Raw genomic sequence first — 18,617 nt, 5'->3', positions numbered from 1 at the left:
CAGGGAAACAATCCATTGTGCGGTGCAGGATGGGTGATGCACAGAGCTCATTAGCCAGGCAGAGGCTGTGAGACTTCAGACTGTGATTAGAAAGTATCTCACGGGAGAAATGGTGAGACCCTGAATTAGTCACCCAGTGACTCAGAGGTGGTCTGGGGCAGAATCTGCACAGATGGCCACAGCACGTACCCATGTGAGTCAGAGGAGTTCAAAGCAACCCTAAAGATGCTCTCAGCAGCAAGGGGGTCAGGCATACTGCAACTCATGGTTGTGGCCTACAGGCTAAAGAAGGCTGCATGCCTACAGCATCTGTCCCTCCCAGTTTTGGCCTGGAGACCAGTAGGAATAGCAGACTGGAAGGCGACTTCCCCATTTATCTTTAGGGTGCTGTGTATGCAGGGAACAGACAAGATGAGGAACCTGCAAAGAAATGTCTAGAGGCTTATGATACTGACTCCTCTCTAATGGCTGCCCCCCTCACAGATCTCCGCTCAGGAGAGTCGCAGGAAGAAGAAAGAATATGTGGAGTGTCTAGAGAAAAAGTAAGTTTCTCCTTCTCAGTCATACTTTTGAAAAAGAAACCCTGTCCATGCACAGCCCCCCTTTCTAGTGTTTTTGTCTCTGAATTGCTTAAAGAGTACGATTCCTTGCAAGGCTGGCTGCACAGAAGTTTGGTTTGGGATCCTGCCCCTACTCCCCTCCCTCCTAGAAATCCTCTTTCAGGATGAAGATTGCTCTAGAAACATTGTGTTTCCAACTGCTTAGTTTGGCTGGTCCCCTGCAGAACACAGGCCATTTTGGCTGCCAACAAGGTGGGATTTTGGGTAAGAGTCATGTTTCCCCACTAGAAGTTGCTTCTATTTTGTCTGTCCCGTAAGCAGCAGGCCTTCTGTGGGCACTGACCACGGCTTTTCCCCCTCTCCTCCCATGAGGGTGGACACACAAGCATCTGAGAGCAAGAAAAAGCTTGCACTACAGTTATTCCTCAGACTCCCTCCCTTTCCACAGTTTCCTGCATTAGCTTTGTTTTTTCCTTTGCAACCCTGAGGCAACCCTGCATGTATGGCAGGCATAAGCCTAAGGTGATATCACATGACACTGACAGGGTAGAAAATAACTTCTGAGGGCCTGATCCTGTGATCCCCTCTGTACTAGCAGCTCCTGATGGGCATTCCCAGGCAAAGAAGAACGGTGGGATCCAGGTGCAAATTCACATTTCTGTTTAAATACCATCTTCTTCCCTGTTATTAACACCACCTGAGATCAGCAAAGTGGAAAAAACCAACCCTCAAACTCAACTTCAGTTAACTCTTCCTCCTGATGCTATTTGTTTATCTTCTCTAAGTGTGGAGAAATGCTGAATAAAAACAGATGACTCAAGGCACCTTCAAGTTCTCGTGCCCTTCCGTAAGCAGCACCTTGACGTGTATGAGTGTGTCCAGGCATCCGAGCACATTGCCTCCAGCTAGTGTCCCACCTTGACACCCAGATCCTTCAAGCTGGGGCTGGGGAGTTGGCTGGCCTCGCTCAAGTGGCAGGTCCAGGGTTTTCTGTGCTGGGGCCTCTTCCCCAGACGTGGCTCTGGTGCCTGTATGTACTCAGCGGTTTGTTACGCTAGTGCATTGCTGTGACAGATGGCTTTCAAACAATGCCAGGTTTAAATGTGAACCAAAAGCAGCATTCAGGGAATTTTTTTAATGGAACAAGTCTTTGGTCAACTTGGCTTACTGTCAGAGCTGGTTTGTCAAAACCTGTACTTGAGCCCTTCACCATTCAGTTTGACACCTTTGCTGCAAGCCCAGTTTTTACACGGAACGCCTGGTTTCGGAGGCTGTGCTGGAAACCTCCAGCAGGATCAGGCTGTGTCCCTGGCCTGCCTTCCTCGGGGCCTGGAGACATTCCCCTTCCCTTGTCCCATCTGCAGCCTAACCGCTTTCCCTGCCGAGGCAGTGGGAAGGAGCCTGCAGGTTCTCTGCTGCCCTCAAGTGCCCGCACTCGGAGCTGGCCCAGCGTTTGCACAGAACTGCTTGGTTTTCAGCCAGCGCAGGTTTCTTAGTCTGAGTGGGAGAGGTTTGACTTTGTCCCCCTGTTCCTTTTCCACGCTCCTTAGGGGGGTTTGGAAGTGATGGAAATGTCTGCATAACTTTGGGGCTGTCCTGACTTGACCTGCCTGTAAGTGGATGCTACTGGCTCTCCCAGCCCTCGGGAAAGCCTGAACGGGGAACTGTCACACCTAACTGTCCACCTGCAACCTCATCCCTGGTTCCTGGTCTGTTGGGGCTGGCTGCAACCAGACAGGCCAGGAACATCTGGCTCCAGGTAGACGGATGAGGCCAGTGAGCCTCCACACCCCGAGAGAGGCAAGGACTACATTTTCTTTATCTGTCCAGCCCTTATAACTAATGGACTATGGGTTTTATTCCCACAGGGTTGAGACATACACAACAGAAAACAATGAACTCTGGAAAAAAGTGGAGACCTTAGAAAACGCAAACAGGTGAGAGGGGCTAGAGCTGACCCACTGCAGGTAGGGTGGGGTGGACAGGAAGGGAAGCCAGGGGAGCACTGGGGCAGCGGGGCGAGAAGAGAAAGGCAGGCTCGCCCGGCTCCTGGCAGGACAGCGCTGCTTGGCCAGGCGCTGGTTTTCGGCCCGTGGCAGCAGCGAAGCAGCTGGGTTTGGTTAGCGAGCCTGGAATGTTTGTGTTGGGACAGCCAGGCCGCGCCGCAGCAAGGGGAGGGAGGGAAGGCATGTTTCTCACATCTCTTCCTCCTTCTCCCTGCAGCCCTTTGGGCTCATGCTGCCCTCCCCAGTGCTCTCCAGGCCTCTGGCTGTCTCCAGGGCAGCTGCATCGAGGGAGGCCCCTCACACCAGTCTCTCAGAACCACTGTTTCTGCTCTTGGGCTCTCTGGAGGAATACAAGGCCCTGGGCATAATGTGGCTGTTTCAGGTTTCTCATGAGAAAGAGCTGGTGAATACAGGGAAAGCCCATTCCTCTAATAAAGGCGGAGATCCCAGCTCCCACCAAATCCAGGGCAACTCCCTGTGCATGTGGTACCCCAGCCCCTGCCCTGCCTCTTCCCTTTGCAAAGCAAGCCCGGAGAATCTCCCTCCCGTCTCCTGGTGCTGCTCACCTGAAAGGAACAAGCTGCTCCTGCAGCCCCAGAGCAGGCCCCTGGCTCCCTCGCCCAAGAATCTGGTGAGCGCTTGTGCTCCTAATATGCAGAGCTGGCCGTCTGATCACCAGGGGAATTTACTTCCCAAATAACGAAGACTCCCACCCCTGCAGTGGGGATGGGCAGCAGGAGCTGGAGGAGGGCCCAGCTCTGCTCCCTCTTACTGGGTGCAGCAGGTGTGAGCAAGGGCAGGGTCAGCTGCAGGGCTGGTCAGGGGGACACTCACTTCTATAGCCCCATTTCTGTCACCCCCAGCTCGAATTGAAGGAGAGAACCAGAGAGCCAGTCCCACCACTCACCCCTCCTGCCATCCATGACAGGAGAGCTGTGGTCCCAGCTTCCAGGCCAGCCATGGGTGCCGGCGTGGGGGCTGCCAGGCATGATCTGGCTGAGGTGTGCAAGCGGCCAGAGCCTCCCATCTGTCAGGGACATGGCTGCCCAGCTGCTCTCATCCACGAGGCACAGCCTGCCTGCCGCCCGGCATTTCTGGGAGAGCGGGCAGCCCTGCTGCTGAAAAAGCATGAGCCCCACCCTGCAAAATCAGGAGATTGGCCTAAGAGCCAGGAGATTTTTTTTTTTTTCAAGATACACATTGTGTTCTTTCTAATTGGGTTTGGTTTTTGAGCACTGCCAGTGGGACACTCTGTGCTCCTCTCCACATATACAAAGAGCAGAAAAGGATTTGGAAAGAGATAAAGCTGGGATTCTCCTGCAATCTCCTGGCTCCAGGACCTGGCATTTTATAAAAGCTCAAACATATTTGTGTAAAACAGTCAGTGCTCCCAGGGGGAAACACGCAGTAGTCTGCATTTCAGTAATTTGCAGCCCTTGGGAACTGTGTGCTTTGTAGTCTCCCTCATCCCAGATTTCTTCACCAGCCCAGTGAAGGGTTTGGTGTCTTACTAACACACCTTCCACTGTTTTGTGTTTATGTGTGCCGATGCCCATGTTCAGTTAAATGGGGCAGAGAGACCTTAGCACATGTTCCAGATGGGGCAGCCAGAGAATGAATTAATTGTTAAACTCAAGATTTGGCTTTGCCCACATCCCTCTGCAGAGCTTGCCAAGACTGAAGAAGCTGGAGGGGATCAAAACTGGTTTTTATTTCTGTCTCCACCATATGGTTCAGGGCACAGGTTGAGCGACAGAGTGCATGTCTCCTGAGTGAAGTGGCAGCAGGCGGGCCTGTGCTCAAGGTCTGACCTGACTACAGAGTTCAGCCTCCATCCCAGAGCTTGGCTTTCATGGTAGCCTGCCTCTCCATTGCTTTGGGAGATGACTGGCTAGGCTTTGAGGCACCCAGGAGTCCTAAATGAGTGGGGCATTCGTAATGGTGGGTAGTTGCAGTGAAGGTTGTGGTGGATCTACTGGTGAGGAGATGGAGGGTGTTACCTCAATGTAGCAGCACCCTGGGACGTTCCTACCGCAGTTCCTGCACATGTCTCAATATCAGCCTTTTTTGTTTCTTGCTTCCCAAGCCTGTTTGGTCGGAGAGCTTGGGCAAGATATAGCAAGGGGGAGATAGTTGTTTTCACAAGAAGGAAAAATCAGGGTGAAATATGAAGGGGTTAGTGGTATTCTTGCATCACTTATCGGCTGCTACCTCCTTATCAAGTTTTGGTTTGGGTTGTTTCCTATTCCAGGACTCTGCTCCAGCAGTTACAGAAGCTGCAGGCTCTGGTAGCTGGGAAAGTCTCCAGACCTTACAAAATGGCTTCTACGCAGACCGGGACCTGTCTAATGGTATAAGCTTCATTTCAATCTTCCTTATTGGCCATGCTTCCCCAGACAGCTTTGTTGATTGCCTGTCTCTGCCCTCTTCCCTGATGCCCAGATCTGTTGCAAGTTACATCTGCTCTCTCCTTTTGTGTTAGAGTCACCAGAACCGGGCCCTGCGTCACACAGACATCAGTAGTGTCAGTTGTCTGTGCAACAGCATTAGAATAATTCCTACATTTTCACTATCTTGTTCTTTGGGCAAAACAGCACTTTGTCTGCTTTTCGTTAGCTATCAGCCATTCAGCAAAAATCTTCGGTGAGCTTCCATTGTAACAGGCAGTTTTCTTTTGCAAGGTTGGTAATGCTTAATGTTTAACTCGGCAGGGTGGACGAAGAGGCCAAGTATTCCTCCCAGTGGGCATTACCTTGTGTTTATCAGCAAGAAATGGCATCTGTTCTTGCTATGCCTGCACATCAGGCTTTGTTAAATCGAGCTGGAATTCTTTTCATTTGCCCTTTTGACTAACTAAAACGACTCGGGGTTGTCTGTAGGTTTTGGTAATCCCTGTTTGCCTCTCATTTCTCATAGTGGAGGATCATGGTTAAGCGATATTGGCTTCACTGTGGATTTTTGGGACATGCCAGTGTGTGGCCATAAATAGAGTCAATTGCTTATTCTTCATCTCATTTTTTGCCGGGGGGGGAAGTTTCTGATCCATGGTAAAAATATAACCTTCAACCCTGTGATGTCTTTGCAGGATTATCATAGTAGCTGCTTGTGATAAATTTGTCAAAGTTGGTTATCTATATCTAGTTATCACTTTTGTACTGTTAACAGGCATGAAATACAAGCAGATGGTGAGGTGCTTGCCCCACTTTCTCAGCACCCTCAGTGTCCTGAGGGGTTGTTTTTCGCTCTCAGTTCAATCAGTTTCCTTGGTTCCAGAGCCCCTGCTCTGTAATTTCCAGCACTTTTTCCTTTCAAAATCTGCTCAAACTTTTGCTACTCTTTGCTGCCCCCATGTCAGACCAGCTTTTAATGACTGACTGTCTTTTCTGTTGGCTGCTCTGTGGCTTCATTCCCAAATTCTTTCCACATTTTCGGGTGTGACCCAGCTGGGCCCAGTGACTCATTGCTCCTTAATGCAGCAGCTCATCAGAGGACCCCTGGCTCCAGCAATTCTTCATTGCTGCTACCTGGAATGAGCAAGTCCAGAAGAGGTGCCTTCCGGACATCCCCTGTGCTATAGGCTGATAAAATGTCTAATTTAGCTTCCCAACAATGTCTTATCTCTCCTTGCTGCTCCCTTCATTTCACGGCATCCCAGCCCACACAGCAACTCTCTCAGGCTTCCTAGCTTTGAAGCATTTCAAGAATTTGTAATTTGCTTTTCTATCTTTGGCCAGCTCCTCTCACAGGCCTCTGAGTTCCTGTTTTCCATTTTCAAATACAGCACTCTTTATCATGACAGATATGTAGAATCATCATGCCTTGAAGCATGAGAGTGGAGCAGAATACCCTCCTTTTTTTAGCCCTGTGTCATTCCTGCTGGATATTTGTCCAGCCAGTTCTTGAGGCTTCCAGTGGTGAGCAGTCCTCAGCCTCCTAAGGCAAACCATTTCAGTGATTTGTTATCTTTCCCAGATAATGCTTTCTTGCTATCTCATCTCAATCTTCTTGCAACAGCTTAAGCCTATAACAACTTCTTCTGCCCACTGTAAGCAAGATCAGTTTACCCTCCCTTTGTGCAGCTGCATTTTACATATTTGAAAACTATTGTTTTCGAGCTACTCCCTTCAGTCTGCTCTGCTAAATCACCACAATTTCCTCAGTCTTCCCTTGTAGGCTGAGTTACTGAATCACTGCTTGTTCCCGGAGCTCTCATCCAGACTTTCTCTGAATGCCCTGAATCTTTTTGGAAGTACAGGGCCCAAAGCTGGACACAGTGTTCCACCTGAAGGCCAGTGCAGAGCCAGCCATCCAGAAAGTCTGTTCATATTGCCTGGGCTGAGACTTGACCTTTGCACTGACTTGTGCCCACCTGGTGCTCCATTTTAACCCCCAGAACAGCTGCCTGGCCATGTAGTCGCTGACGTGTTTCCTCTGTTAATCAGCCCTGCCACCTCACAGGTCTCAGCAGGTCCTGGCGTTTGTCTGTATGGATCTGCCCACTGTTCTCTTGGACCACTTCTCCCCATGGTCAAGATCATTCTGAATTTGAATCCTGACCAAAAGCCAGTCTGCTTGTAGTCTCTCCCATCTGCACATTTGATACAGTCCATCATCCAAGTCAAGCTTAAAAATGTTGAATCTTGCCAGAGCCATAACAGATCTCTCTGCTACTCCATCTGCTACTTCCTCCCAGTTTGACAGTGAACCATTTGATAAGTACACTCTCAGGACATATTTTTTTTGATTAATTTTGCCTCCACCTTTCCAACTGGTTTTGCAGTAGTTTCCTCTAGCTTAGTTTCCCTTGCTTTTTAAGAGGTCAAAATGGTGAGATGATCAGAAGCTGTGAGATGAATGGTACTCAGAGCCAAACCAAGAGTTATTGTTATGAAGTGTTATAGAGTTTGAACTGGAGCCAAATCAGAGCATCAATCAGAGTTAACCTGAAACAAAACAGCGTAAAAACAATGCTGGTTTGCAAAGCCCCAGTTGAAAGCCATGTTAAAGCAAGATATTAAGTATACTGCTCTTTCCCAGCCCATAAAGCCGTTTTATTTCAGAAGAGAACAGGTTTCACAGGGCTGGCTCCCCTTTCTGGAAGTTGTGTGTTTGGCTGTGATAACTCCAAGCAACATCTATTCAGAATTTAATTTTTTCCCCCATTTTTGTGGAATAAGAGTTCTAAATGCCTTATGTGCCTGTATGATGTGCTTAGACAGCATCTATGCTGTTCACATATAATTTCCTTACTTTAAAACCAGACATGAAGGGTCTGGACAATTAAAATCCCTCTTTACATAGCATAGTATCCCCGTGCTGTTATTTGATCTTCCACATCTCCTGGAATCCACTGGTGGTCAAATTTACCTTGACGTACCAGCTTCTGTGCACTACTTTGGCATGGCTATTCCGAAATAGGTGGCTATTCTGAAAAGCAGTCAAGCGATTGCTGGCTGTCCCCCCAGGTGTCCCCACAGGTCAAACCTAGCTAGTTTACACACAGGTAGTAGAAATCACCAACAGATGCATCGCCTCTTTGACGTGCTCAGCCTGAGCGCTAAGCTGGCAGCAGCTAGTTATATACCACCCGTGGCACATGGGTATTCAGGTAATAAGCATTTGGCTCTGTATCATTTCCCATGTGCTCCCTCTTGCTCTGTACTGGTAGTTCCCTAAACGCTATAGAGACCCTTACGATCAGCTCTGGCATCTCACTCTGAAGCTTTACGGTTATGGTGGAATTTACAGACAGGTGCAGATCTACCAGAGGGGGATTTCCAGGGAGCTTTCATCTGCCTCTCTCCTTTTATCACTGCCTAGTAGCTCTGACTGGTCTGCTTGACAGCAGAAGTCATGGACACATGGTCCTGCATATGTGCATGTCAACCATAAATGTAACCCTTTCCTTGGACTCTCTCCCTTGCTATCAGGTGTTAGGTGGCTGCAGTTTTGCTGTCTTTTCTGTCCTTGCATGGACAGTAGCTTCACTTTGCTATGTGCTGTGGTACCTCTCAGATTTCTCCGAGTGAGCTTGTTTTCTTACAGCCCACTGCAGCTCCTACTGAGCCAATGGTCAGGTTCTCTTTGGTCAAGTCAGAGTTTGTCCCTTCAGTTCAGTTTCCCTCTTTCTCAACTTGTTCCCCAGCTATGCCTTCCACATCTCTTATCAACTGGATGGGCAAGTCCTTAACTGTTGAACCAGAAATACTTCAAATAAAGCAACACAAGGACGCTTCTGACTTCCCTTCTTAGATTTGCAGCAGAGGTTAGCAGAACAAGCTCTTTCCCTTCCTGGGGGACCACAGCAACCCAGTTGTCAGCCTGACCACATGTTCTTATACAGCCTCGCATTTGTGTGCTGCGGGGGGAGTGTTTCCTCATGGCTAGCGATGCTAACTTTGTGCTGATCTCCTCCCTAGGTGCTGGCACTCTGCTTCGTTCTGATCCTGGGATCCCTGATGCCCTGTCTCCCTGAGTTCTCTTCAGCATCACAGACAGTGAAAGCAACACCAGCACCAGACATTTACACAACTAGTAAGAGTGAGTCTAACGTGGTTCCTCCATTTCACCCTGTCAAACCATTTCCAGCTCTTCTCACGACACTCTTCCTTCAGTGCCTACCCCATATGGTGGGCTTCTGGCAAGGGCAGATTCCTGGCCTCTCAGTGGTACAGACTCTGATAACAGCACCTTGTTTGGGCCTGTCACTGTTCTCTGCTAACCATTGTCCCAAAACATGACAAGTGTCAAAGGAAGGAACATGAGGGAAAAGTCCCAGAGCAGACTGATTGTCTTCTGAAGAGGCTGTGTGTCCTTTGCCTCCTGGAGCTGGGGGGAGGTGGGTATCCCGCAGAGCAGGCCGTTACACATGGACACGGCCATAGCTGGGTGAGCGCACACATCACCATGACCCACACCCACGGCAGGAGACCTTGTCCTCATTGTTAACCAATGCTCTCCTTTTTTCCAGTTCAGTCACGGAGCCTCCTTTTCTATGATGAGGGTGCTGGCTCCTTAGAAGAGAGCTATAGCTCCTTCCTAACCATGGACCATCCTGAGGGGTGGGAGGCCGAAAAAGGGCAGTCTGAGGAGGGAAGGCCTCATCTGGCCAGGACACACGAGACGGCCAAATATCTGAGCAAGTCCCAGCTGGAGGGTCCTGACCAGAACCGAACTGACCCAACTCTCACCGACCTCAAAGAGCAATTCCATGAGAGGTAAGCAGGTGGGGGCCACCCTCTGAGCCCCAAAACACAGCATGGTGTCTGGGAGTGAGCAACAGGCACATCCCCTCTGCTGCAAGCTAAGGACAGTGACGTGCCTGGGACAGGCAATTAGCTCAAGAGCAGTGGCTGGCGGAGGCCAATGCTGACAGGGAGCATAAGACCAAGTTTATTTCCTCGAGCAAAGGTTTGGGACTCCATAAAGCTGTGTCCCACTGGCACAGAGCTGAGGAGGACTGGGTGAGTCAGGTGTTCTCAGGCTTGCTGGTCATTCAGTGCCCTGGGGAAGGGCTCCATCCAGGTCAGAGCAAACCAGCTGGGCACACAGAGAGGTGAATTTGCATAGGAGGCTGCAATGAACCTTGACTGATGCCTTGTCTTTTCTTTTCCTCAGGGAGACAAGCTCCAGTGAGACAGCTGAATACTTGTAGCAGCTGCTGGACCTCAAGGCCTCATCTGTCTGATTGCAGGATTCCCTCCTCACCGAGCAACTGAGGGGACTTGGCGGGAGAGGACGCTGCATTCAGACACTCCTAAACTGGCCTTGGGTTCAGCTCCTCCCCTTCCCCATGCACCCCCCCGTTAGTACTGAGCTCTCTGAGGGGAGTGGCAGGACTGCCAGAACCAGCAATAAATGTCTGGCAAAGCCCTGAGACGTCTTCTTCTCCTGGCCTTATCTCCTGCTTAAATGAGCGCTACCCTATGGATGTGGGCTCACCTTGGAGTAGAGGGAGATCAGGGGAAGCCCCCAAACTATTCAGCTCACTCCACAAAGCCTTCAGATCAAGGGGGCTGTCCCCAGGCGTGTACCCCTTGGCTACATCAGATGCACCTGAAGGAGAGAGAGAGAGAGTGCTGGATTTACTGTCCTGCCTGGGGGGCTTAGGAGTGGGTGATGCTGGTGCTGGAGAGATGGCTCTGGAGAGTTTGAGCTCATTTCTTCCCCTCCATCTGTGTTAGTATACTTCTGCTTCTGTTGAGAGAAAACCTAGTTCTCCCTTGCTCTAGTTTTCTCTTGATGGACATGCCTACGTAACTTCCACGCCAACTATCTGCAAAGATCTGCACACAAACGGAGTGGGGGGGACAGATCCCAGACAGGTTAAACCACCGTAAAAATTAGCCAGCAGCTTCTGGGCAACCAGAGCTCTGAAATAGAGAACAATTTTCCCCCACGACCCACTTCTCCCCACCCTCAGCACTCTTGCTTTGGCAGGGGTGGTATTTCCCTTTCTGTTCCCAGCTTGGGCCCCACAGTGCAGTGCTAACCAGGGCAGTGACCTTCTCACTTTCCACTCTGCAGACCTCCTGCTTTGAGGTGGGCGAGAGAAACCCGCTCCCGTAACCTGATCCCCCTCCCAGCTCTCCATCCTCAATTCTGCTTCATGCCAAATGGGGTCTTTTTAGGAACCACCAAGGAGAGCTGTGCAGCCCATCGGAGGGCTGTCGGGTAGCAATCGTTCCCCTCACATCCTCCCTGGGCACAGCAGTGTTGTGAAAGCCACTGAGGACATACTGGCATCTCTGGTGACAGGTACGTCTGTCAGGAAACAGGTGGCACATTGGAATTGGCCAGGGTCACCAAAGACTGTTTTAGACCTCTTCCTTCTAAGTGCTGGCACCAAAGGTAGCAAACTCTTGCCCTACCACCCTTCAGGCCAGACTTGCCAAGTCTGGTGCTGAAATGACCTCATCTCAAGCCTACGCCATCCTCTTGAGCACCCAGACACCCATTTCTGACCCTTCTTCCTTCCCAGCAAAAGCCCTGCTGAAAGGCTCAGGCGTCTCCTCGCTCCGTTCCCTCAGCTGCCATTTGATAGAAGGACAATCTGGGGGACATGAGTGTCAGAGATCTGGGATGTGGCAGGTCGCCCCGTGTTTGTACACAGGATTCCCTGTGTGCTCTGCCAGGTCTTACAGCAGGCTCCTCCTTGGCTTGTTCCTCTTCAAGCACCCTGGATTCACTCTGCACTGCCCCAGCCTCTCCTCTTCCCCCAGGCTGGGAGTGGAGAGGGCTCCCTGGAGAGGAAGGATGGGATGGCTTTTGCTCAAGGACAGGGAGAAGTGAGGGAAAGGCCCTCACATCCCTCTTTTCTCCCTTTTGAAAACTGGTTTTGCCCCCTGAAGCCATTTAGGACAAATTTGAACACAGCTAGCTGCAACCATACATGCGTGGCCCGTGGGGTGAGGAAGAGGAAGGCCTTCAGCATAGCTCTGCTCTTCTCGAGGTTCCCACAGGACCCGCTGGTCACCAGATACCACTGCACTGTCCATCCTCCACCTCCACCCCAGCACAAAGAACCACTGCCGGGTCCAAGCACGCCCTCCTCCACCCCAACACTTCCACCGAGCATGTCCCCGTGCCTCCCACTCCCACCGTTGTACAGAGACCAAGAGCAGAACTCGTTTGTACATAATGAACCTTATTTTGTATTATTGCCGATCCCTTAAGATATTGTATTTTGGAGACTCTCAGATCCTATTTTCAGTATTGTATTTTATTAAGAATTAGTGCGGGCTTGGCATCTATGAACTTCTTTCTTGTTAGCAGCTCACTTTCCCGTTATACTCCAGCTGCTGCCTCTACTCTCCTGGTTTGTTTTGGTTTGGTTTTTTTTGTTTTGATTTTTCAAGCCACCTTTTCCCCTCCTCCTATCACTCGCTCTGCATTTGCTTAGTGAAGCAAAATAAAAATAAAATAAAAAGATGCAGCATCAGCCCTGGGTTGACAGGTCCTTTCATTGAGGCATGGTTGTCACGCCAGCCCACACACACAGCCCCTCACCTCCTGCTCCCCCAATGTCCCGTTCCCTGGCCGCGCGTAGAATTGGTTCAGTGCTGAGACCTCGTGCTCAGTGTCAGGGGCTAGAAACAAATTTGCGTGTTTTATTTCCAGCAGCACTGTGATTTCTTCTGCAGTTCTGAACAAGTCAGAACTCTCCTGCCTCAGTTTCTTCTCCCCCTCTGAAATACCACTAACATCATCCTCTCAGAAAGGGGAAGATCATGGAAAAAGTTTATGAGGTGCGATGAGCTCCTCCGATGAAGGGGCTGTGCAGGGGTCTATACAACAAAGACATTGCTAGTAGCACCGTGGCTCTGGTCCCATCCTGTCTGAAAAAATACTTAAATCCTTCCATTAACTGTAAAAGCAGAGCAGCTGCGCTCTGATCAGTAACACTGGGACCTGGCTGGCTGTCAGCCTGTACCTCTGACAGTCCATTAACATCTGTGAAAACCGATAAGTTTTGTCCTGATTTTGTGTGAAACACAAGGCAACAGGGGGTCTAGAAAAGAGATCTTCCTTTTCTAGAAAGCTCTGAGTGGATTCGTTAGAATTTGGCCATCGAAACAACTCCTTGCAACCAGGCCCTCCATGCCAGGATGGCAGCCCAAGCAGGAGCCCCTCTCAGAGATGCTAAAAGGTGGCTCCGTCTTGGCTGGGCTGGTAGAGCAGGGCTCTGTCTTTGCCACGGGAGGAGGATAGGAGGCTTGGGGCTGGCAAAGATCTCTTTCTATGACTTACGATTTCTTTGTGGGGAGGAGTAAAGCAGTGAGCTGTTGCCACCCTCTTGTGACAGGGCTGGCCATCGGACAGTGGCTGGGAGAGAGAGGAGCTCTCTTTTCTTGCCTGGGTCCGTACTGCCAAGAGGGGGTTTGACGTGGTGATCCATGGTGGGTTAGTCTGACACGGGTTTTACAGACCGCCGCAGAGCTCTCTTCCCCTCTGCATGCCCATGGATACAAGGAAATGCCTGACTTTGCCCTGCAGTTTGTGTCCTGGGCCTGAACTAGTTTTAAGTCAAGGGTCTGATGTTTTCCCTGAGGCACCTTGACCAAAAGCAGGCTCCTACCCCTTCAGCAGCATGCTGCACCTTCCCCCAATGTGTGACCAGGCTTCCCCCTGCACCCAGCAGAGGTGAGGGGCTCCTGCTTTAGTCACTCCTGTGAAACATCACCCAGCTCTTTGGGCATTGACTTCCAGGGAGATTCTGGCCTGCACCTTCATATATGCTCCAAAATGTCAAGGGAAACGGGTGCAAGAGGGGAGCTCCTAAAAGGACAAGTTCTCAGTCTGTGGCTCCTTTAACACTGATGCAGCCAGAGCAACCAGAATCCCTGTCCGTCAGGAACAAATTTCCCTTCATCTCAACAAATCTTCTCTGAGCTGCTCAAAACAGGCACATTAGGATCTTTCAATCCCCGCTATGTCTTCCAAAATGCAGCCAGCTAATCACACCTACCAATTTGGCTACAGCAACTAATTAGAGCAGAACAAGAACATGAGCAAAGCAAGAGGGCACCTTCTTTACAAGACACCTTCAGCCTCACTCACTTAGGCTGGGTCTGCTCCAACTGCCCCCAGCCAAGCTCTGCCACGCCAAGCTGGGCTTTTGCCCATTTAGGGTCACATTTCTAACAAGCCTCTGCACTGTCAATACGTACAAGTCCTGAATAAAAGAACGCTAACGGAACATGGGCTTCATTTTTCAGAGACAAATTATTCCCAACTGTTCTCTGTTACCAGGCCAACTTGAAAAAAAAAAGAGAAAAGAATTGGCTTTTGCTGCTCGCCACTGCCGAGCAGGCCACTGGCAGTGTGTGGCAGCAGCCTGACGGGTACGTTGAGTTTGTTACAGAAGGACATGTGCTATTAGGGCTCTCAGAACAGCATCCCCGCTCTCCGAGCCCAACGTGGTCCCTCCTGCTGTCACTGTTTGGGACTTTACTAGCAGTGCTCACACGGATCCATCATGGGATCGGCAGGCTTTGGTGCTGCTGCCTGGCAAGGAGCCTGGGCTTCTGGACACCTTCTGCGGAGAACGGGGTGGTCGCACCTCCTGACACCCCCAGGTGCTGGGGGCTTGTTAATAGGGATGGCACCAGGCCGGATGCTGACCCAGCCCACCTCAACCTCAACAAACCCGTGTTGATTTTCTAACCTGGTGGTTGAAACCAGGTTTACAGGTAACCAGAGTGGACGTTCCTCTTCCTGTGCCCAGGGGAGGAGACTGTACCCTCCCAGAGCTTAACTTGGTAGAAATGCTGCTTCCAAGAAAGCCCATGCCCTGCCTGCACCTGCAAAAGCAAGGACAGAGTTTGTATGATAACACCGAACTGCCCTTGTACCGCCCTGCATGCCCCCACAGAAGGAAATCCCCACCCAGGGCACAGGGGACGCCCTTTCCTGTCCGTGCCCCAGGTAAGGGGGTGACCCCCAGGGTAAGTGGGTGACCTGGCTCAGCTGAAGGGTGTCTTGGGTGCCAGGAGGACAGGACTGACCCGAATCCACCACCCAGCCATGCTCTCCCCAACCAGCATCTGCCTGCTCTTCCCAGGTCCTCCGGGAGCCCTGATGGCATCCCCCAAGGGAAGGGTGACCCCGTTAGTGAGAGACATGTGAAACGTCCTGCAGAGCCAGGTGAGCAGAGAGAGAGAGAGAGGCAGAAGCCTGAGCAATCCTTTACCTCCCCTCACGCAGGCATATCCCATGATGTCTCCTCTTCTCTGCCTTTGTGACAGCCATACAGTTCGGCACATGGGTAGAAAGGGGCAAAATCCTCTGCTGGCTGCTCCTTCTGCAGAGAGGTTTTCTGTAGTGCAGGATCAGCCCCTGTGAGAAGGCGGAGGCATCCTCTGTCCTCCCCTTCTCTCTGCCTCTAACAGAGGCACTGTGACCCCGGGGCTCTGCTGTTGGGAGGTTTCCTAAAATAAGGGCCTCTGCTTCCCTCCCTGAAGCTCCTTTCTTATGGCACCAATGCATCCACCAGTGAGAAATGACCCCCAGGTCACTCTCCCCTCCTTCCCACACCGGGACCCCATGGTCCCCCAGCCTCCAGCTCGCATCCACCCCAACCTTGACATCCTCTTCCTCAGCATGGCGGCCACTGACTCCTTGAACCATGAGGGACAAGACAGATGTTTGCCAAAATCTCCTGGGAGCGTGAGTGGACCTGCACCCTGCATCCTGCATCCCACGGAGCTCCTCTGGGCAGCCCGGCCAGCGCGGGTGAGGGTGGCTCTCATAGCACATGGCCATCAGGGCCACCCCCAGGCCAGGGTGAGCCTCAGTGCAGGCAGAGAGGCATCGTTCTGTGGGTCCCTCTGCACCAGCCAGGTACCCGCTACTTCTCGCTTCCCACAGCCTACTCCCAGCTTCTGCGGTGCCCGTGGGTGGCAGGAGGGCACAGAGCAGTGCCATGCATCAGTACGGGGAACACTGACAAGCTCCCTGGCAGGTCTCCATCCCAGCAAGCGAGGGTGAAGACGCTTCCCCGGGGCCAGCTCTGCTTTCAAGGGGAATAAAACCCCTGTGGGGGCTGGAGGGGCTGAGTCATGCAGTGAGGAGGGTGCGGGGCTCCCTGCAAGTCACGACTGTGCAGAGGAGCGGGTTCGGGGGATGCTGTGCCCCCGGGAGGTGCAGGATGAGGGGGAGATGTCACTGTGACATTTAGGGCCAGGCAGAGATCCAGTAACTTGAACTGGAGGTGCTGGCAGGCTGTGGTTCCCAGGGAAAGGCACGGCCCTTCTCCAGCCCCTACTGCTTCCCAGGTCGGGGTCAGGAGTGGCATGGGAATGTGCCCTGCCTCAACACCCTGCAACAGAGGTGTCACAGGGCTGCATGGATGTGATGGGGAGCGCTGGCAAGAGGGATGAGCTGCTCCTGACAACACCCGAGGTGATCAAACAGTCAGAGCAGGCTGAGGACGCATTCCAGCTCCCATCGTGCCAGTCCTTCATGGGAAGAAACTGGGATTAGGGGTGACAGCAATGTGTTCTTGATGTATTACACGACTGTAGGACCTTGCCATGGGCAACTTATGCAGGGGGTGGTTCTTACGGACACGAAGCTCAAATTTTCCAGTGCCCAGCAGGTAAAGCCTCAGTATGTGGATCTGGGGCAGAACAAATCCAAAACAACCAGCCAGGCACATATGGGAGCTTTGTGGAGACCTCTCACCCCAGCTGGCACCTGAAACACCGGGGGCGGGTGAGGCTGAGGCCGGCCAGGGCTGGGACTGGGGTCACAAAATCCAGTCCCAGTCCAGGACAGGCAGATGATGCAACTCTCCTGACAGATGTGGGCAGAGGACAGAAGGGCCTTTCTACTTCTGAATGCCAGGATTGGAGAAAAAAATGCCTTGAATTTGGGATAATGTGGCCTCCCAAGTGGCAAGGAGCTCAGTGAGCCTGCTGGGAGGAGGGAAACTGTGCTATGGCCATACCTGTCCATGGGTACCACTGCCCAAAGCTGGGGACCCCATCCCTGGACAGATCTCATCTGTGGTGGATGATCAGCCAGAGCAGCAGGTACTTCGCTCTGCCGGGGCTGCTGTCACGCAGTTTCCCAGGCTGCCTGACTTTACCTGATTACGCATCTGGTTAAGATGAGCGGCTGAGACCCAGCTCCCTCAGCAGCCCTTGCAGGCAGGCAGACACCAGCTGGGCTGTGAGCAGTGAGGAGCGGCTGAGTTGTCACCCTCCTCTGCCTCCCCGGCCTCCAAAGGGTTAAGTGCCAGTTTCCGAGTGTCTCTAAGGTGACACCAGGCTGCCTCTCTCAGTGCAGCTCCCCGCAGCCCCCCTCCCCACGCACACACTCACGCTCACTTTCTGCTTTGTCTTTTGAGGGCTGCTGCAGGATCGGTGCACAGGCACCTTCCTCGCTGTCTACCTCTGCCTGCCTCTCCTGCTCGGCTGCTGCTGCTGGGGACGCCGAGGGACGTGCCTGGCCCTGGGGGGACCTTGCAGAAGGCAACCCGAGAGCTCTCCTTCACTCGCTGGGAGCATCGCCATCCCTGGACGTGCTTTCTCCCAAGACCCTCTCTCTGGCGAGCACCGTGTTTCCCGCTCCCTCCCCACTGCCCTTGCAGTGCCGGCACCTCCGAGGAGCAGCACCAACAATCCCCGGGTTTCTGTCAGCTTTTCCTCCACTTCGCAGTGGCAAGGCAGCAGAGACAGAGAGAGGCTGAGCTGCGGCGCCTGAGCTCCCCAAACCGCTATCAAGAGGCCAATAAATACCACTGCAAAAAGTTGGACACTGCTTTTTCTCTGTGCTTGTGCTACCCCAGGGAGTTAAGCCTCGCTGGGATTGTCCCACGGCCCTGGGGAGACGAAGCAGAGCAGCACCGTGGGACCCTGCGGGGCCGGCCAGAGCTGCCCTGAGAGGTTGTGGGGGCAGAGCAGGACTCCCTGCCTCGGAGAGACACCTCACTCCAGCATGGCTGAAGGTCCTGGGAGCTGGAGAGGCTTCACCCCGGCCAGGGGCGATGGCGAGGTGGCCAGAGGGGCTACGGCAAGCCTCTGGGGAGCAGCGGATGCAGAGAGCAGCGGGCAAGCACAAGGCTTGGGCCTCCGCAGCGTGGATCCGGCTTGGGAGATGAGAGGGGCGGTGGCGGTGGCAGAGGTGGAGGAGCAGTTCCTGCACTTGGCCATCAGAAAGCAGGTCTCCTACAGGTAGGAGCCCTTGGGTCCCTGGATGCCGGGGCTGGGCTGGGCTGGAGGTGTGCCCTGTCTGGGGGGCATCTCCCTCTTACGGGTTCAGGGCCGGCTCTTCCCACCGACCATCAGTGCATTCCCACCAGAAACCATCTGACCACAGGGACAAGGGGTCCAGTTAGCCCCTTCCCTCCCCACCCATGCAAAAGCCCCCTCTCCAGTGGCAGTCCCCATGTCACCCTCGCAGGCCCCCTTACTTCTCCCTCTACCCAACTCCCCTTTCCCATCCTGGGGCTGTGATGCCTCCCAGGCCCCTCTCCAGGCGGTCTGTGCCCAACAGCTTCCCATGAGCTTTGGCACAGAGCCGTGGGCTGGACGTTTCCCTCTTTCTC

General features: G+C 52.5%; 1 protein-coding gene across 3 annotated transcripts in view; it reads left to right on the top strand.

Annotated features, from left to right (window-relative positions):
• Positions 1 to 12,506, top strand: part of CREB3L1 (cAMP responsive element binding protein 3 like 1) — a 51,244-nt gene extending 38,738 nt beyond the window's left edge. For 2 of the 3 annotated variants that reach the window (XM_074824086.1, XM_074824085.1), the window contains exons 7-12: positions 484 to 542; positions 2,429 to 2,497; positions 4,818 to 4,917; positions 8,986 to 9,106; positions 9,537 to 9,783; positions 10,184 to 12,506. In XM_074824086.1, the coding sequence (XP_074680187.1) occupies positions 484 to 542; positions 2,429 to 2,497; positions 4,818 to 4,917; positions 8,986 to 9,106; positions 9,537 to 9,783; positions 10,184 to 10,220 (633 nt within the window). In that variant the 3' untranslated portion in view covers positions 10,221 to 12,506. The remainder of the gene's footprint in view (positions 1 to 483; positions 543 to 2,428; positions 2,498 to 4,817; positions 4,918 to 8,985; positions 9,107 to 9,536; positions 9,784 to 10,183) is intronic. The other variant, XM_074824087.1, reaches the window with a different exon arrangement.
• The last annotated feature ends 6,111 nt before the right edge of the window (positions 12,507 to 18,617 follow it).

The sequence above is a fragment of the Strix aluco genome, chromosome 4 (assembly GCF_031877795.1).
Source record: "Strix aluco isolate bStrAlu1 chromosome 4, bStrAlu1.hap1, whole genome shotgun sequence".
In the NCBI taxonomy this organism is placed as follows: domain Eukaryota; kingdom Metazoa; phylum Chordata; class Aves; order Strigiformes; family Strigidae; genus Strix; species Strix aluco.
This window is presented reverse-complemented; position numbering and strand designations above follow the sequence as displayed.